The following is a 17,794-nucleotide window of genomic DNA, read 5'->3' on the forward strand; positions in this document are numbered from 1 at the left end:
GCCCCCCCCCCCCCCCCCCCCCCCCCCCCCCCCCCCCCCCGGTTTTCCACGCGTGGTCCGTGCTGTGATCTACTGCCTGCAAGTAGCACGCGTCTTGCGCGCACAGCAGCATGGCGTTTACTGGGCCTGCCACCGCATGGCCCAAGGCCAAACCAACAACGGCCATGTGATTCAGTCAGGAAGATCCCTCCCTCCCCCTCTCGCTCGCTGGCTCGCTGCGCACCACCATTCCAATTCCAATTTCCATCTCGTCCCGTCTCCTCGCTCGCTCACCAAATGTTGCCGCCGCCGCCTTCGGCCGAGGCCCGCCTGGCCATGATGGAGCTGGCCAACATGATCTCCGTCCCCATGGCGCTGACGGCCGTCATCCGGCTCGGCGTCCCCTCCGCCGTGTGGGCCGGCGGCGCCAACGCCCCGCTCTCTGCCGCGGAGCTCCTCCCGGAGGGCCACCCGGACCCGTCCGTCCTGGAGCGGCTCCTCCGGCTGCTGGCCTCCCGCGGCGTCTTCTCGGAGCACGGCGGAGGGTCAGCAGGGTCCCCACGGCGGTTCGCGCTGACGGCGGTGGGGCGCACCCTGGTGCCGTCTGGCCCGTCGGGCGCGTCCTACGCCGACTACGTGCTGCAGCACCACCAGGATGCGCTGGTGTCGGCGTGGCCGCGGCTCCACGAGGCGGTGCTGGACCCCGCGGGGCCCGAGCCGTTCGCGCGCGCCAACGCCGGCGTCCCCGCCTACGCCTACTACGGCAGGGACAGGGAGGCCAACGAGGTGATGCTCCGGGCCATGACCGGCGTGTCGGAGCCCTTCATGGAGGCGCTGCTGGACGGATACGCCGCCGGATTCGAGGGCGTGGCCACGCTGGTGGACGTCGGGGGCAGCTCCGGGGCGTGCCTGGAGATGATCATGCGCAGGGTCGACACCATCAGGGAGGGGATCAACTTCGACCTGCCAGACGTCGTCGCCGCCGCGCCGCCCATCGTCGGTACGGAGTACTCAGTAGCATGTAGCAGTATAACCTTATCTGCGTTCCGATCCCATCCCATCACATTGGTTGCCTGGTAGTACTGTACTATTACCGTTCGTTTACGCTGCACAAATCTCCACGTGCCCAGTCTCCTCGTGCTAGGTGAGACATACAAGTCACAAGAGCAGGTGGGGCCCGAGGTGTCTGCCATGCGCCCCTACCGGCATTTTTTCCGCTTTTCTCGTACTCTGTCCGTTCTGGTTTATAAAATGTGATATGGCACGATGTTCCAAATTAGATTTTAACCATTCATTTATCTTATTTTATATTATTTATAATTAATTTTAACCATTCATTTATCTTATTTTATATTATTTATAGTTATAATTATTGGAGAGTACGTTTATTACGAATCCAACAATATCAAATTTACGTTGTAAAAATAAAAATTTGTCAAGTAAATTATTGATTAAAAATTGTAAAATTTGAATTTTGATAAGTAATACGGCACAAGTGATACGATACGATACTCCTCCACTGCCGTTTTTTTCCCTCCTTTATCTTTTCCTATCACCTACTGTACATGTTGGCTGCGCTGCAGGGGTGCGGCATGTGGGTGGAGACATGTTCAAGTCCATCCCCTCCGGCGATGCCATCTTCATGAAGGTTAGCTAGGTTCCTCCTATACATTTTCCATCTTCAATTCCCCCCAAAGCATGCATGCAATGCAATGCAAAACTAATAACTAATGGCAGTGGGTCCTGACGACGTGGACCAACGAGGAGTGCACGGCCATCCTCGGCAACTGCTACAGCGCGCTGCCGGACGGCGGCAAGGTCATCGCCTGCGAGCCGGTGGTGCCGGAGGAGACGGACGGCAGCACCAGGACCAGGGCGCTGCTCGAGAACGACATCTTCGTCATGACCACCTACCGGACCCAGGGGAGGGAGCGCTCCGAGGACGAGTTCCGCAACCTCGGCATCGCCGCCGGCTTCACCGGCTTCCGCGCCATCTACCTCGACCCCTTCTATGCCGTCCTAGAGTACACCAAGAACAAGTGATCAACTTGCATTCTTCTCTCAACTTCATCAAATAAACAAACATGATCCTCTTCTTTTCTTTCTTCTCGTCACGGTTGAGTTGAGTAACATGAGAAATAAAAGTAAGGGCAGGTGGGAGCAGATTACAATTACATTCATCAACCAATTATCCGAATATATATTCATCACAACAATTATTTCTTAGTTACCAAATGTTGACAGATACAGAGGGATGCTCTCTATTTAAGGCAGCATCAGTTAACATGACCCGAGCGGAAAGTGAATACACGCGTTATTCCTCTTTTTTATCTTCTGCAGCAGCACCGTGGGGTTCAACCAGGGGTTTTGATTCACTCGCACCCTGCAAAGACAGAGTGCACAATAAGCAATTCAGAGCTAAACCAAGCAGATAATAGATGGCGACTGATTAAGGTTCTCAAGTCCCTTCAGCAGAATGATACGTGCAACTCAAGGATAATACCCATGGGTCTAGTAGTGATGTAACAAGTAAATTGTATGTCTTTGACGAGAAGCAATAAATAGCGAGGTGTCTGCGATAGTTTGTTAATTCCTTGAATAATCTGGAGGCCAAAATTAGCAGTTGCGAACCAGCATGCATTTTGCAACAGCTAATGGTCAGAAGAGTAGCATGAGCATGTAGCCTTACTTCATCGTTCTTCTGAGCAGCAGGTTTGTAAGGACAGGCAGGTGGGGCTCTCTCAGGTCTCCTGTATTCCCATCCAAATAGCCGATACACCTTTCTCTGGATTATAATTCAAGGCAACAAATCAGTTTCCACGTGTGAGCAACAGAATATTAGTAGAGAACGGAAATCCTTTTCATCGGTATTGTAAAATGTTTGCATGTAAAACTACGAGCCTTTTATGCAGTTAGCAAGAGCAACACTGTCAGTTTTGATTGATAGAGTAGATGTACTTTTTTTTTTTAAGCGAACAGCTGGGGAGGCCCCTACTGGTATTTTTCATTATATGGTGTAAAAAATATATACAGGTTACAAGGCCTTAGGCCCAAAGAGAAAAGGAGAAAGAAATCATTTATCGGAAATTACAAAACCAGGATTCCAACTCCATTTTCAGGGATGGTTTGGCCCTATGCAAGATGAGACCAAATTCTTCTCTGAAAATCAACTTCCGTCTCCCTAGGGATAATGGTGTTGGCCCAATAGATCACTTTCTCATTAACCACTCCCACAAAGGGGTCTTTAGGGTACATATAGGCCAACAATGGGTAGATGGCTTAGAAGCTAAGTAAAGCATCTAAAGAGCATCTAAGTAGATAAAGTGCATATAGGCATATAGATAGATAAATAGCACACACATGACTTAGTCTATCAATCTCCCCCTAAGTCTTGCGTGTCTTGAGCGGCAATTGGACCATCCTAATCCTAGAGCAAAGTTCCTGAAACTTGATCCTTCCAAGGGACTTGGTAAGAAGGTCGGCGAGTTGATCCTTGGTGTTGATGTAGTTCGCCCTGACACTCCCTTCCTCCAAGCAACCTCGGATGAAGTGGTACTTCACTATGATGTGCTTGCTTCGCTCGTGGAAGACGGGATTCTTTGCCAGAGCCAGAGCGAACTTGCTGTCCACCCTGAGCTCCACTGCTTCAGCGTCCTTGCCAAAAAGATCACCGAGCAGCCGAGCGAGCCAGAGAGCCTGAGTCGAAACGGAAGAAGCAGCGATGTACTCGACCTCACAGCTGGACAGGGCCACCACCTTAGGGGTCATTTGAACGGTTTTGTGAAGTTGAGGGGGTACAATATCTGGTTTTATAGTTTGGGGGGTTAAGTAGTCCACTTGCAATAGGTGAGGGGGTTATGTAGACTTTTTCCTCAATTATTAGTACTAGTTTTCCAAAGCGTGCCTGTTGAATGTACACTGCACAGGAAACATAACACACAGTCGCATATCATGATCAGGATCACCACTATGTTTCTCTGTAATCCTTGTGAGCGTGATAATTCTCAACTGTAGCTAGGTTAGGTGTCACTTGTAATTTAGTAGATTTGGGTTATTGCGGCTATGCAAGTACCCATGACTGGGAAATTTGTTTAAGGGTCAAAGGAGACGACCGAAACTTTGGTGGGCACGAATTGCTGGTAAGCAACTGTGATAATAGTCCTAGAAATCGCAACCGAATTGAGAAAGAAATCCGGCTTGCTCCAAGGAATCGTCGAGTCCTAGACAAACTGTGGTTGCAGCTTATGAACCGAGACAGGGTAGCAGATTACATAAATTAAATCAGAAAGGAATCCGGCACAATAAATGGATAGAGAGGAATAAGCATAAGCTGCGGAATCGATCGAACAGATGAGTAGTAGGTAGAAACAAAGGGGAGAAGTAGCTGGGGATTTGGATGGTAACATACGAGGATGAGATCGAAGAGGTAGGGGAGGGCGTTGACCACCGGGATCAGGAAGAGGGGCAGCAGGCACGCGACGCAGACCTACATCCATGGCACCGTCCGATCCGTTAGGGGGTTGAGAATTTGTGGGGGAAACGAAGGGCGATTCAGCTAAAGCTCACCATATCGTCAGATCGGTCGGCAGCGGGGTGGATGGATCTTCTGTCTCCTGGATCTTCTTCTTCTTCTTCTTTACCTTGATGCTTGCTCCGCTCGTCTCCTCCCCCTCCTCGTCGTCGTCTAGGTGTGGATGGAATGGAATGGAAGTCGCCGATACGGATGCGGTTGGGGAACAAAAGAGAAGACAAGCAAGAAGAGCAGTGAGCCCACTCAGCCCACTCTGCTGGATCATCATCTGTTAGGCCTAGGCTGGCTTGTGGGCTTCTTTCCTTCTGGTGGTTGGTGGCGACGGCGGCTGCGCGCGGGCCATCCTTTTGCAGTCCAGTGGCTTCAGCAGCGGCAGCATCACCAGCAGCAGCATCAAGTGGAATGGGCCGGAGCCATCATCATCCTCTCTGTTCAATGCAGCACCCAATTCGGCCCAACAGAAAAGGCCCACCCAATTCCTCCTCAGAAGCTTTTAATCAAACCCCCCCCAGCCAAACCACGCTTAGACAGACAACAAGCCGAGTCAGTGGGAAGCGCGACCTCCGCCTCGCCGCCGGCGATGGAGCCGCCGCCTCCTCCTCCTCCGGCGACCCCATCCGCCGCCGTCCGCGTCCTCTCCCGAAATCCTCTGCCAGCCTCCCCGAACCCCTCCTCCGCGCCCTCCGCCGTTCCCGGCGCCGGCGCGGCCTCCCACGACGGCGTCGTCGCCGTCGGCTTCGTGGGCGCCGCGGGGACCGCCTGCCTCGCGGACCGGATCCTCGACGCCCACGTCTTCTCCCCGGGCGGCTCGGCGCGGAGCCTCGCCGGGAGCGTCAGGTACCACCGCGACGGCGACAAGAGGATGGTGTTCCTGCACCTCACGCATCCGCCCACACCGATGGAGACGGGAGGAATTGGCGGCGCCGGGGAGCTGCCGGAGATGCTCTTCATGTTCTCTGTGAGTTCGGATTCTTACCGTGCTTTTGCTCATTATACACATTAGTAGATGCTATTTATCATGCTAATCTAGTAACTGTGAAGCGAAGGCCAGAGCTTCCCCTGATTCGTCCCTATGTATAAGATCATCCTGTTCTACTGGATCATGGCAGATAGTTGTTGACGCACTGAAAAAAGCTGGACACCTCGAGGATGCCGTTTTGTTGCCTTGGGTTAAAATTTCATAGGTTTATACACATGCTTCTGATAACTGCCATTAGTTAGCATAAAGTAGTGTAACGCAGTAATGGAAAATATAGCTTTACCATTTTATTTCTATAAACAACAAAATGCAATGCATAATATGCTAGTGGATTTCAAATTGCTTGATTGGTCATTTACTGGCCAAATCATGATGGTGTTTCTATGTGTTTATCTGATCAGAAAAAAAAAATTAATCTATTGCTTCATCATGGCTATTAGCGCACCTATTCCCAGTTTCTCTTTATAATATGTTTTTTGACAGGAGATATATGTAGATATAGATTACAGAAGGTTGGTGCTTTTTGTGTGTTCTTATACAATTTGTATTGCATTGACATTGTTTGACGAACTACATTTTATTGTAAAGTTATCTGCTGGTTTTTCCTCCATTCTCAGACTGTATTATAATGGTTACTTCGAGCTTATCAGCTTAGCTTTATTGCTTTTTTTTTTCCTTCAACAATTTATTGCCTCTTGGTGAATTGGCATCTTAGAGCTAAACTTGTAGAGTGTTGCTTGCCTGTGTTTAAATATGGCTAATGTCTGGTTCTCTTATCATATACTTCATTGTCATATTTCTAGAATAATTGATGCCTTTGACTGCCCAAATGTCTATGGTTTTGTTTCTTTGATTTCATTGACAACAAGGATGAGGATTGATTTGGATTTACTTTGCAAAATTCTAGGTCTGCCACATAGTTATATTTCTGCAAGAAGGCTTCAGATTTGACACACAAACCTTAAAGAAATTCCGGCTGCTGCAATCTTCAAAGCATGCTTTCGCTCCATTCGTGAAGTCACTGCTAGCAGCTGCAATGCCTGCCAAAACTGTTGCCTCTGACACCCCAACACGAGCAACCCACAGGGCTTCCTCCATCTCCCCTCCAGCACGTCGTGGAGGTCACTCTGGTCGTCAGTCCTCAGCCATCTCACTTATGTCCGGAACCACTTCAAATCCTTCTGTATTGCCAGGCCAATGCATTCCTGTATTGCTCTTTGTCTTTGAGGATGATACTGTTGATGTTTCAAGTGCTGCCACAAGTTTAGATGATATCGGTGACACATTTTCATCAAATCAGGGTTCTACCTCTGATGGATCATCAAAACAAAGCTCAGCTTCAAAAGGTTCTGGTTCAGTGGTTATGCTTGCCCGGGCAGCAAACAAATCTGAGAGTAGTTCAGGCAAAAAGTTGCATTCCTCATTAGAGGGACAGATTCGTGTCTTGCTCAAGAAGTGTAGGGTGCTTGCTGGCATGGAGCCAGGACATATTGGTCCGAGGGGTGTAAATAACATGAGTCATCATGTACCCTTGTTCTCACTTGATACCTCGAGGGTTGTTGCACTGTTGGAACGGTCTATCAATAAGAAACAAGAGCCACTAGACATCATTGCAGGATTGTTTGAAGATTCTTTCAGCTCCAAATCACCACTGGATATTCTTTCACTGGAAAACAACTACCACCCAACAAACCATGATGACTCTCAGTTAATCAAGGACTTTATATTCCGGCAGTCTGATGCACTGAGAGGGAGAGGGGGATATTCAAGCAATGCGACTGCCGGGTCTGTTGCTGGTGTTGGCATGGTGGCTGCTGCAGCAGCAGCAGCAGCAGTGTCAGCTGCAGCTGGGAAACCAGTTAATGCTCCTGATCTCCCTAGTTTTGATAAATGGCTATCCATAAGTACCTCTATTCTCACTGCTCTGCTTAGTGGAAGAAATACACTGAGTGGTTTGTCTGAAAGCAAGACTCATACAAGTCCTGGTGAGAAAAATGACCAACTTCCCGCTGGAGGATCTAATGCTATTGACATCACATTATCTTGCTTGGAAAGCAATAATGGGTTGAACATGAAATTTTCTTCATCATGGTGCCAAAGGGTGCTTCCAGCTGCTAAGGAGATGTACCTGAAAGGTTTACCTGCCTTTTACCCCACCAGCACACATGAAGTGCAGCTACAGAAGGCATTGCGATCCTTTTGCTCAATGGTTAAAGGACCAGCCGTCAGGGTATTCTCAAAGAAGCTGGAAGATGAGTGCCGGACAATATGGGAATCTGGAAGGCAGCAATGTGATGCTGTTAGTCTAACTGGCAGACCATGCAAGCACCGGAGGCATGTCGATTTCTCTTCATCAGATGCAGTAGAGCAACATTCTAGTGGATATGTCTTCCTCCATGCGTGTGCCTGTGGCCGGTCACGTCGCCTTAGAGATGATCCTTTTGACTTTCAGACAGCCAACGTGTCTTTTAATTGTTTCTCTAATTGCGAAGATCTACTGCCTACGCTTGTGCTTCCAAGAGGTCGCGATGCTGGCTCGTTTTCAGTATCCTCTTGGCGTTTGGTGCGACTCGGAGGAGCAAGATATTACAAGCCAACAAAAGGGTTGCTCCAAAGTGGCTTTAGCCCCAAAGAGAGGTATCTTTTAAGGTGGATGATATCTGTTGGTAAGGGACAAGTTAGAAATGGCAATCGTTCTAATACTGTTACTTCATCCACAAGATCTAGTACTAACCCTCAGACTCCCCCAGTAGTCACTGGTGAAGTGAAATCTGCTGTAACCCAAGTTACACCACAAATTAAATCTGCAAAGCTTGAAAATACTGGAAAACAACCTGAAATGGAATCAATGAGCAACTCTGGTATTAATTTTGGTAAAGGTCTTCCAAATTTTACTATGAAAAAGCCCTTTGCTGAAGTTGTTGCTGGCACCACCACAAAAGATTCTGAGTTTCCTGCTCTTCAACAAATGAGGCCACCAAAACCTGGTGGTCGAAAAGATGAGCGGCAAATGAATATAGCAGATCAGACTAATGGCCGAGGTCACGTGGCTCTCAGCCAAGTGCCTCTAGCTGAAAGTGAACCTGCAAAAGTGAGCAGAAACAAGAGCAGTGAAAGTGCTGATGGGAGGCCCTTTTTTCAGATAGGGAGCAATATAGGACCTGTGATTGTTGGAAATGAGACTAGAGAAACTAATCAACCGATACAGCAGTTTGTTGTGTATGTTGGATTTGAGCATGAGTGTCCCTATGGGCATCGTTTCTTACTGTCAGAGAAACATATGAAGGAGATTGATTCTTCCTGTTTGCAGTATCAAAGACCATATGTAAACAAAGAAGCAGAAAGCAAGCATGCACAAAAGCTGCTCCTAAATGCTTCCAGTTTGACAGCATCTACAGTGGACATAAACAATGGACGAAAAAACAGCAAGCCACTAGAATTATCAGGGAGAAATAGCCAGCAGCAATCAATGCAAATAAGGGTTAATGCAGAGACCTCACAGCCTTCTCCTTGGCTTTCAGATCTACAGAATGACAAAAGGGGGGAGCATTATTTTCGAAGCATTGCAGTTGATGATGGTGGAGAAGCATTTTCACTCATGAATAGAAACTTGCCAATATATATGCACTGTCCACATTGTAAGATGTCAGAAAGGAAGGAACACCAAGATGTAAAGTTTGCTGGTGCTGTGTCACAACTTCAACGGATTTTTATTGTAAGTTATAATGTTCAAACTGAAGTTTTATGTTGTATTTAGATATGATGAACTATCCTCATTCACAATTTACAGCAGGAAAAAGGATTTTAGATTCAAGTAAAGATGGATTTTAGTCGATGCCCGTTTCTTGTTGTGTCTAAAGCTGTTATGTAATCTTGTCCTTCTACTAATGTTTAGGTTCTCATTAACGCAGGTGACACCTGATTTCCCTGTCCTGTTGGCAAGCTGCCCACTTGTACAGTTTGAGGCAAGTACAGTCATCTATATTCAGCATCAAACATGTAGTTTAGCTTACTCACCCATAGAGTAGTTATTGGGAAGGCAATTTTCTTTTAACCCAGATATTTTAAACAGAAAATATCACTAAGTGTAGTTGCTTCCTTTTCCCTTCTTGCATCAGGGGTCATGTTTACCATCAAATGTCTCTGATCATGAGCGAGAAGGATTATTCAGTATTGGTTGTCGAGTTATCCTCCCGCCTGAGAGCTTTCTTACTATGAGGCTTCCGTTTGTCTATAGTGTTGAGACAAAAGAGGGAAGTACATTTCCCCTCAAACACTTTGAGCAACAACCAGAGCTCACAGCGTGGCTGGTTGGAGGCACAGCTTTGCAAATTGTATCGATAGGGAACACCACTGAGAAAGAAACCATTATGAAGTGATAGACATGTTATCTAAAGCTTTACTGGTTTGGGCGTATCCTATTCACATGCAGTGATATGCCATAGGTGAGATTATAGTATCTGTTCCTTTCTTTTTTTCTCTGTTCTCTTCACCACACAATTTTTGTTAGTTCTCCTTTTCCCCCCAGCACTCAAGGCATTGAATAGGTCTCTTGTTGGCATAATTCATGCAGGATGGTTAGTTTTGCTTCTACTCCTGGACTTGTCTAGCTTCCTTTCCTGTGCCTCATGCATTGGGAAATGGAGGTTTGGCTGATAACTACCTGAATGATGTACAATATATGCAAGCAGAGAGACTGACACACAGGTACAATTGATAGTTCTGTACTTTCAAACCTTTAATACCACAAGTACATGGCAAACTAGTTCATTGCTAAACACAATATGTGTTACTGATGCAGGCAATGGTATGAGTAGGTGTCAGGTAAAGTTTAGCTGGTGATGTGGGGTCTGTTTTCTTGAGGATCAGCGGACCAATCAGATCCTTTGACTGGGAATTTTTGTACTAAGATTAGTTCAGTTCAGCTGTGTAATAATTTTGGTCAGTTGATGTGGTGCTTTGTTTCCAGGCTTGTTAAGAAATCTGACCTTGGAATATAAAAGAAGGAAAGTATTTTCTGAATGGCGTGGTGTAGAAATCGGTCACTGAAATGGTTTCCTTCAATAAAGTTGACTGATTTACCTATACCCTTGTTCTTGAATGCGGTACAGGAGTTTCTGGCAGCCATGGAAAAAGGATGGATCTGAAAAGTGAGATGAGATGATAACACCAAAGTTTGGTTGGCAGCAGCCGCCTCTGGTAGACTGGAGAATGTTGGAGGTGGAAGGAAACGCATGAACAAGTCCTGTTTGACAAGTGTAAAGGCAGGCACGAAAAGGTGAAGACGAGATCACAGTCGAGCCTAACCTGTCTCTGTGTACGTTGATGATGCATCGAGGTCTGCCTTTTGTTTTTTCACCTGCAAAACGGGCGTTTCCACGTGATGTGAATCATTCCAGAATGGCTGTTGGAAGCGTGACACGTTGGTTAGGTGATGCCCGCAGCCCGGCCGGCTGGAAAAGTTTCTTTCTTGCTTGTGTGTTTCTCCTGATACCATGCATTATCCATCCAGTGGGAAGCATGAGGCGAGTTGCTTGGACTTGGCCAAGCGGCTGTCTAACTAATCTTTTGCTTGGCCGATCTACCAGCAGATTGATGGAAGTGGATGTAAATGCAGGCAAACACAGCTGGTTGGTTCAGGCACCGCACCAACAGGGCACAGATGTTCCTTTGTTCTGCAGGAAGCAACGATACATTCACAAGAAGTGTCGGTGAGTACCCTGTTCTCTGTCCAATTTATTCAGCAGGTCTGGTGTGCACTTTCATGTGTGTTTTAAGGCCCATAATACTCGGAGCAAAAAAAACATGTGATCTGAATCTGACCTGGGTTTTCGTCTGTGATCTTTGGTGCTTGCACAAGCATGTGATGATGGTGGTAGCCCCTGGGTCTAGGTAACCAGGTAGCAGGGTCAGATGTGATGTGGAGGTTGGCTTAGATGTTTAGCTACAGGTCTCGCACTGTAGTGTGTACCTGCTGCATATAGGACCTGCTAGCTGCATGTGATGGTTATTCAACCTTGACGCCTTTACCAAACTTGAACCTCGTATGAGAAATGTGGTAACTAAAGCAATAACTACTGTACTTGGAAAATTTTTGTCTAGTGCTAGCTCCTCCTAATATAATTGAAGGACTCTTTCAGAGACTGGTTTAAATTAAGCTTCATGCATCTTGGTTTGAAAAAGCAAAGAAAGTGAAACTAAGAGGGGGTAGTATAGTAGCTCTTTCGTGTCTGCTTTTCCGACAGAGACGTTCGTTCTCCAGGGCAATCCATGTCAACTTACTGATCATGTGCTTTAGGTAGGAAAGTGAGCTGGTTGAAAGTCTACATTATCATCGCCCTATTTGGATCCGTTGGGCGTTAGTCGGAATGAACAAGCTGGATTCGGGGGGCCATGAGCCGATCGATCCCAGTGCACATGATGCCGCATGGTGACAAGCTAAGATGGCCGGCCGGCCGGCCGGCCGGCATGCTGCTGTTGCTTGCTTTGCTGATGGTGGCATGGTGATGCCACTAAACTAGTAATAAACACACCACCAGCACTTAATAACAACTCACTCAGCCTGCCTAATACCAGTAGTATACTGGTACAACAAGAAGCAACTCCCTGTTAGCCTGCAGATTACCACAAGTAACCTCCGTGATTAGTACTGTAAGCTGGTCACATGTGAATTAACTGGGGAGCCCGGCCTTGATGGGCCAGATTAATTAATATCTCAACATTCAATTAGTCAGCTCAGCTCAGCTCAGCTGCGTGCGTTATCGGAAGAGAAGACGTTAACGGCCAGCCATGTGACAGTGCCAACTTCCCACGTTTCCCCTCTCTCTAAACAATTTTCGATTGCTTTTTTCGAGTGAGGGTTATTGGTCTTCTCTATAATTTTCCTAAAAAACCAAGGTCTTTCTAGTCTAATTAAGTCATTCCTGAGATTTCTTTACGGAGTGATTAACTTTTTTTAAAGTTGGGAAACATTGGTATATGAAGGGGAGTTTCATGTGGTTCCGTTCTCATTAATTAGTATGCCACGTAGTATTTTTTAATGACATGGCATGAAATTAAAGAAGAGAGAGAGGGAAACCAGTTTCATCTGAATAAAATTAATTGTACACGAATAACACCTCTCCATGAGTCATGAAATTAAATGCTATTTTGATCCTATGAAACCACACCATGAAATTATACATTAGGAAGGTAGTTTCAAACACCATTTCATTTCATTCTTGCTTACGAAACATCAATATGAAATGTTCCATTGGGATTAGCTTATCCACTGGGACTAGCTTATTGGAGATTAATCAATTGATGTATATGATTGGACATGCGTACGTGCACTGCACTAGCACCTCAAAAATAAGTCGCTGGATGGGCGGTCGATGGAGTCGTGCACCACAGAAACGTACAGCTTGGTACGATCGCAACGAATTCGTTCACAACGCAAGCGGCGTACGTTACCCACACGTCCCGTTCTCCTAAAAACATGCTTGTATGCGTACATCACCGATACCTCATCGCTTGACTCGTATAGTCGGTCGTATGGCACCCCCTAAAAAAAAACAGAGATCACGTGTCAGTCAGCTAATTCACATTTCATACCTACATGCGTGTTGTGTCAACATTGGATCGACATATCTTTTTGAACTACAAGAACACACACAAAAACACACATCACAAATACGATAGGCTATCCTTTATACTCTACTCCTACATGTCATGCATGTGATCGTCGATAAGTAGTTGGGACGGGCGGAGGGAGGCCGCTTCGGGGTGCTGAGAAGATGGCGGACTGAAAAAGGCTGGCCAGAAAAGCTGGTTCGCAGCTGTTTTCGGAGAAGCGCTGCTGCAAGAAGCTCCGCCCTCAGCTTTTTTTCAATGGGAAGCCGGCTGAGAAGCTGTTCCAAACGGGGCTAGATGCCATGCTCACCGTGTGCATCTTGTGTTCTGGCCGGGCCTTCTTCTGGCTCATGGATCACCAGGATTAATTAATTTGGCGTCAAATAAAGCTAAGGCCCCGTTTGGATCATTGGAATTGAATTCCATCCTAATAATCATAATTTAGACACAAATTAATTAAGCTAATATAATTGTATGTGGAATATAGTTGTATAATATAGTTGGTGATATGGGAGAGATACTTGTATGCTGCACTTCTACTATAGAGAAGCGAGTCTAAGAGCGTGCTATAAGAATTGAATTCCATCTAATAACCATAATCTATAGAATCAATTTCCATCTCCCACCCCATGAATTTAAGATAGGCTTATATCTAAACTTTGGAAAGTTGTGGAATGCCACATTCCAACATAAATTAGTCTACTCCATTAAATAGATTCCAATTCCTTGGATCCAAACGGGGCCTAAGTGTATGTCACGGAAAGTATTGCCGCCGCCGGGCCTTTCCCTTTTCCATCTTCCCTGCTCCTGCAGCCAGTGCAAGCAGCTGCTCCCTTCAATTCACACCGCCATCCACCGGCTCTCTTACAAGATAACTGGTGTGACTACTATATATGCCATGGTAAAAATGAATTGCTTTCAGTCGATCAATCGCTCCCATTCATTAATGCCTGAAAGCTACACTATAATCCATCCATTTCAAATTGTAAGTAGGTCGTTTTGACCTTTCTAAGAACACTATATCCAAATTCATAGCAAAAATTATATACCTAGAATTAGAAAAAAAGCTAAAATGAGCTATAATTTAGGATGGGGAGTAGTAGCTAGATTATTGCATTGCCAGTACTAAATTATAGCTACTACTCCCCATCTCACCATTCTTGATGAGATATGTTCCTTGATATATTGCCAGTACTAAATTCACCATTCTTGATGAGATCTGTTAAACTATAGTACTAAATTTCTCTGTTAAAGGATGGGGAGTAGTAGCTAGATTATTTAGTACTCGTTCTCCTATCGCAGGTGCTGCTTATTGCCTATATCAAATCAAAAAAATTTAACAGAGAGCAGAGGTCCATCTCACCATTCTTGATGCATCCATGTTCCTTCCACTTGCCTTGTCATGGATGGATACATTATACTGTATTCCATTCCAGCGGCGGCGGCTTCCAATTGTCTTAATTTCTTGCTTGTTGGAATGCAACTAGACTGCAGCTCTGGCTGCCAACTTTGCCCACTTCACCATCTACTGATGCCCAGCAACTTTATTAATTAATAATGCCACAAGCTAATCAAGCTAGCTCGAGCGATCAAAAGGAAACGTACACCGCTTCAAACAACAAAGCTCCTCATAAAAGCTATCGACTCCTAGCTCGCACCCTTTTTTTTTTTTGCAAAGCACAATAGAGAGACTGCATTGCATGCACTGCACAACAATATCATCAATTAATTGTGCACTGAAAATTAAGAAAAGAAGTGAACTAGTAGGACATGCGGAAAAGGTGGATACGATAGTAGCAGTAGCAGGCCATAACATTGCACCCACTCCTCCCCTTCTCAAGTTGAGAACGAAAACAGTGGTGGCATGGCATTGTCACCCTTTCATCACATTTCAGGCAACACCCACCACTCACTGCTCTCTACTGTAGCTCTACTCAGTACTCACTCCGTGCACACACACTCACTCCAAGTGGCTACCAAACTTTTCTTTCAAAGCAACCGGAGTTTCAATGCCAATTTCATCCATCACCAACAGTATGAAATGTACTACATGTTAATCGCTACATACAGTGTAGTATGTTACACCAAAGAATTGAAAGAATCAATTGTGTGTGTGTATATATATTACAGTTACAGCTTCGTCCCTGATATAAATACTATATCCCAATAAGAATAAATTGTGAGTATAATTGAGGATGCATGGTAGAATTCATCCCCAAGAAGAAATAAGAAAAAAGAAGAAGAAGAAGAAGAAGAAGAAGAAGAGATGAATATGTAATCAGTGTTTGTTGTTAAGAAAAGAATTCATGAGGCTAGGCCAGCGATGGCCGGCTCTCATGTCAATAATGGCAATCCACCAGTGCTGAGGCTGTCAGCATAAGGCCACCCTTGTTGCCGTTGCTGAACTGCCCGAGGCCGAGCACGACGGCCGGTGGCGCCGCCGCCGGCAGCGACAGGGCTTCCTCGTCGGACGGCGCCGGCAGGTTGAGGTCCAGCTCCAGGTTGATGCCCGCGCTCCCCGCCTCTTTCTTGGTGGTGTCCGCGGCGGCGGCGATCGCGGTGACCGCGCGCTCCGGCGCGTTGAGCGGCCGGTGGCGCCGCATGTGGCCGCCCAGCGCCTGCCCCGACGCGAACTCGGCGCCGCATATCGAGCACTCGTGCACCCGCAGCTTTGTCGTGGTGGTCATGGCGACGCTGTTGAGGCTCAGCGCGGTGGTCACGTCCGGGAAGACGGCGACGTCGATCGTCGTCTGAGGCTGGAGGAGAGGCGCCGGCGCCGGCGCCGGCGACGCTGTGGCCATCATCGGTGGCTTCTGCTGCTGCTTTATGGTGGTGGTGGTGGTGGTGGTGGTGAGGACGATCTCGTCGTCGGTGCCGGCGATGCGCGGCTTCTTGTGGCTCGCGCGGTGGCCGCCGAGCGCCTGGAAGGTGGGGAAGCACTTGTTGCACGTCTTGCACTCGTACACGTAGAAGCCGGCTTTGACGCCGTCCGCCGTAGTCACGGCTTCCGTGTACTTGCGGCTGGTGTACCTCTCGCTCTTCGCCGGCGCCGGCGGGGCGGCGGCCGGGGGCGGCGAAAGCGAAGGCGAATGCTTGGAGTCGACGGCGGCGTGGGCCCCTGATGAGCCGCCGCCGGCTCCCTGGGCGAGGAGGATGAGGCAGTGCGCCATGTCCTCCTCCTCGGTGGTTGTGCTCTCGGAGGACGACGCGGAGGAGGACGCCGGCGGGTGGTGGCGCGGCCTCTTGGTGCGCTTGCGCTTGACGACGGTGAGGGGCGGCTGCGGGTGGTGCCTGTCCAGCTCGCCGGCGGAGTGCTCCGTGGAGGACGTGGGCATGACGAGGAGCGGCGGCGGCGCCTCCACCGCCTCCGGTGTATGCATGCCGCTTGCCTTTTTATTGGGATTGGGCCGGAAGCAGGAGAGAGAGGGAGAGAAGAGGAAGAGTGGCTGGCTGGCTCGCTGAATTGTGGAGAAGAGGAAGAGTTGGTTGTGTGTGGGGTGTAGCTAGGCTTGCCTTTTTATTGGGATTGGGAGAGGAGGAGGAGGAGGAGGAGGAGGAGGAAGAAGAGGGCGTTTTGCTTTTGCATGAGGATGGATCCGATCCACTACAATCAATGGAAAGGATGGAAGTTTCCTTTGGTATATTAATACACCATCAACGCAAGCTACAAGGCTTAGGCTAGAGAGAGAAGCAGAGGAGTGTGTGTCTCTGTGCAGGGATAGATGCCTTGCCAACTCCCTAGATCTCCCTCGCTCTTTCTTATAACTAACCTGGCCCAGAAAGCGCTAGCTCCTTGTTGCAGAGAGAGAAAGCGAGGGCCGGCCGGGAAGGTGAATTGGTGGCCAAGGAAGGCGCACGCTACCAAGTGTGAAAAATAGCTAACTCTGCTTGCGTCTCCTAATTTCTTGGCCAGCTAAATGTGTAAAACATGCATACCAATTCAACAGCTAGCTACCCTTAATTTAGCTAATTAATCTCTAGCCGATCCCTTGTTAATTCCAATTCCGATGAAATGCGTATGTGGGTGTGTGGGGAGGGAAAGGGATCCAAGCAGGAGTGGGGAGTGAGTAATAGGAGCAGCATTCAGCTGGCTGGCAGGCAGCAAGAAGCCAAGCAAGGAAGCCTAGCCTGCCCCTGCCCCTGCCTGCTCGCTCTAATATTCCATGGGATCGGACCGGATCGGATCGGTGTGATGAATGATTCCTGGGGTGATGGTGTCACACTGCAAGCCTGGAACCACAGGAAGAATGCTCCTTTTATTTCTCCATACTTTAATTTTGATTCACTACCTGCACAAATACACTATCTATTCGTTTCATAATCGGTGTATATGTATTTCCTCTGGACTGCAGCATTTTCTGAGAGACACATCTTCATCTGCTCGATCCTAGTTTACTCAATTTTGACAGCTTTAGGTTTATTTTTTGCATAATAAACAAACAAACCAATGCTAGCAAAATCTTACTGTAGCCAATTGATACACAGTTGTCCTTATTAGTTGCAAATTTCCATTAATTAATGGTCATGAACAGCTTTGCTTTTATTCTATTTTCCTTTTGAACTGATAATTGATCGTGAACAGCTAGCTTGCTTGGCAGTTGGCAACTAAAACCAGGAGGTAGTGAGGTAGTGGTGGTGCAGGTGTCCCTTCTAGTGGCTGGCCAGGCCATAAGCCAAGGAAAAAAAAAAGAGCT

The 17,794-nt window shown here is 47.4% G+C and overlaps 4 protein-coding genes across 4 annotated transcripts; 2 read left to right on the plus strand and 2 right to left on the minus strand.

Annotated features, from left to right (window-relative positions):
• Nucleotides 1-62: 62 nt before the first annotated feature.
• LOC117841632 (nicotinate N-methyltransferase 1) lies at nucleotides 63-2,205 on the plus strand. Its single transcript, XM_034722083.2, has 3 exons — nucleotides 63-979; nucleotides 1,563-1,627; nucleotides 1,717-2,205. Exons 1-3 carry the CDS (start codon nucleotides 277-279, stop codon nucleotides 2,020-2,022), a joined length of 1,074 nt encoding a protein of 357 aa, XP_034577974.1. The 5' UTR covers nucleotides 63-276; the 3' UTR covers nucleotides 2,023-2,205.
• On the minus strand, nucleotides 2,135-4,706 carry LOC117841634 (uncharacterized). Its single transcript, XM_034722085.2, has 4 exons — nucleotides 4,546-4,706; nucleotides 4,388-4,465; nucleotides 2,669-2,764; nucleotides 2,135-2,362 (listed from the first exon to the last, which is right to left on the minus strand). The coding sequence occupies exons 1-4, from the start codon at nucleotides 4,546-4,548 to the stop codon at nucleotides 2,294-2,296; spliced, it is 246 nt and encodes an 81-aa protein (XP_034577976.1). The 5' UTR covers nucleotides 4,549-4,706; the 3' UTR covers nucleotides 2,135-2,293.
• Nucleotides 4,707-5,045: 339 nt separating this feature from the next.
• Nucleotides 5,046-10,574, plus strand: LOC117841631 (uncharacterized). The gene is made up of 6 exons (XM_034722082.2): nucleotides 5,046-5,468; nucleotides 6,397-9,204; nucleotides 9,401-9,454; nucleotides 9,608-9,934; nucleotides 10,063-10,196; nucleotides 10,291-10,574. The coding sequence occupies exons 1-4, from the start codon at nucleotides 5,091-5,093 to the stop codon at nucleotides 9,866-9,868; spliced, it is 3,501 nt and encodes a 1,166-aa protein (XP_034577973.1). The 5' UTR covers nucleotides 5,046-5,090; the 3' UTR covers nucleotides 9,869-9,934; nucleotides 10,063-10,196; nucleotides 10,291-10,574.
• Nucleotides 10,575-15,116: 4,542 nt separating this feature from the next.
• LOC117841633 (zinc finger protein ZAT5) lies at nucleotides 15,117-16,846 on the minus strand. Its single transcript, XM_034722084.2, has one exon. It carries the CDS (start codon nucleotides 16,478-16,480, stop codon nucleotides 15,440-15,442), a length of 1,041 nt encoding a protein of 346 aa, XP_034577975.1. The 5' UTR covers nucleotides 16,481-16,846; the 3' UTR covers nucleotides 15,117-15,439.
• Between the last annotated feature and the right edge of the window lie 948 nt (nucleotides 16,847-17,794).

This window comes from Setaria viridis, chromosome 1 (genome assembly GCF_005286985.2).
Source record: "Setaria viridis chromosome 1, Setaria_viridis_v4.0, whole genome shotgun sequence".
NCBI lineage: Eukaryota > Viridiplantae > Streptophyta > Magnoliopsida > Poales > Poaceae > Setaria > Setaria viridis.

Excerpts from the sequence above, each read along its gene's own strand:
- LOC117841632 (XM_034722083.2), top strand. The coding sequence starts at position 277 with ATGTTGCCGCCGCCGCCTTCGGCCGAGGCCCGCCTGGCCATGATGGAG. Across the intron at positions 980-1,562 it reads CGCCGCGCCGCCCATCGTCG|GGGTGCGGCATGTGGGTGGA; the intron begins GTACGGAGTACT and ends GCTGCGCTGCAG. Across the intron at positions 1,628-1,716 it reads GCGATGCCATCTTCATGAAG|TGGGTCCTGACGACGTGGAC; the intron begins GTTAGCTAGGTT and ends AACTAATGGCAG.
- LOC117841634 (XM_034722085.2), bottom strand. Across the intron at positions 2,765-4,387 it reads ACCTCTTCGATCTCATCCTC|AGAAAGGTGTATCGGCTATT; the intron begins GTATGTTACCAT and ends ATTATAATCCAG. Across the intron at positions 2,363-2,668 it reads CTGCTCAGAAGAACGATGAA|GGTGCGAGTGAATCAAAACC; the intron begins GTAAGGCTACAT and ends CTGTCTTTGCAG.
- LOC117841631 (XM_034722082.2), top strand. The coding sequence starts at position 5,091 with ATGGAGCCGCCGCCTCCTCCTCCTCCGGCGACCCCATCCGCCGCCGTC. Across the intron at positions 5,469-6,396 it reads AGATGCTCTTCATGTTCTCT|GTCTGCCACATAGTTATATT; the intron begins GTGAGTTCGGAT and ends GCAAAATTCTAG. Across the intron at positions 9,455-9,607 it reads GCCCACTTGTACAGTTTGAG|GGGTCATGTTTACCATCAAA; the intron begins GCAAGTACAGTC and ends TTCTTGCATCAG.
- LOC117841633 (XM_034722084.2), bottom strand. The coding sequence starts at position 16,480 with ATGCATACACCGGAGGCGGTGGAGGCGCCGCCGCCGCTCCTCGTCATG.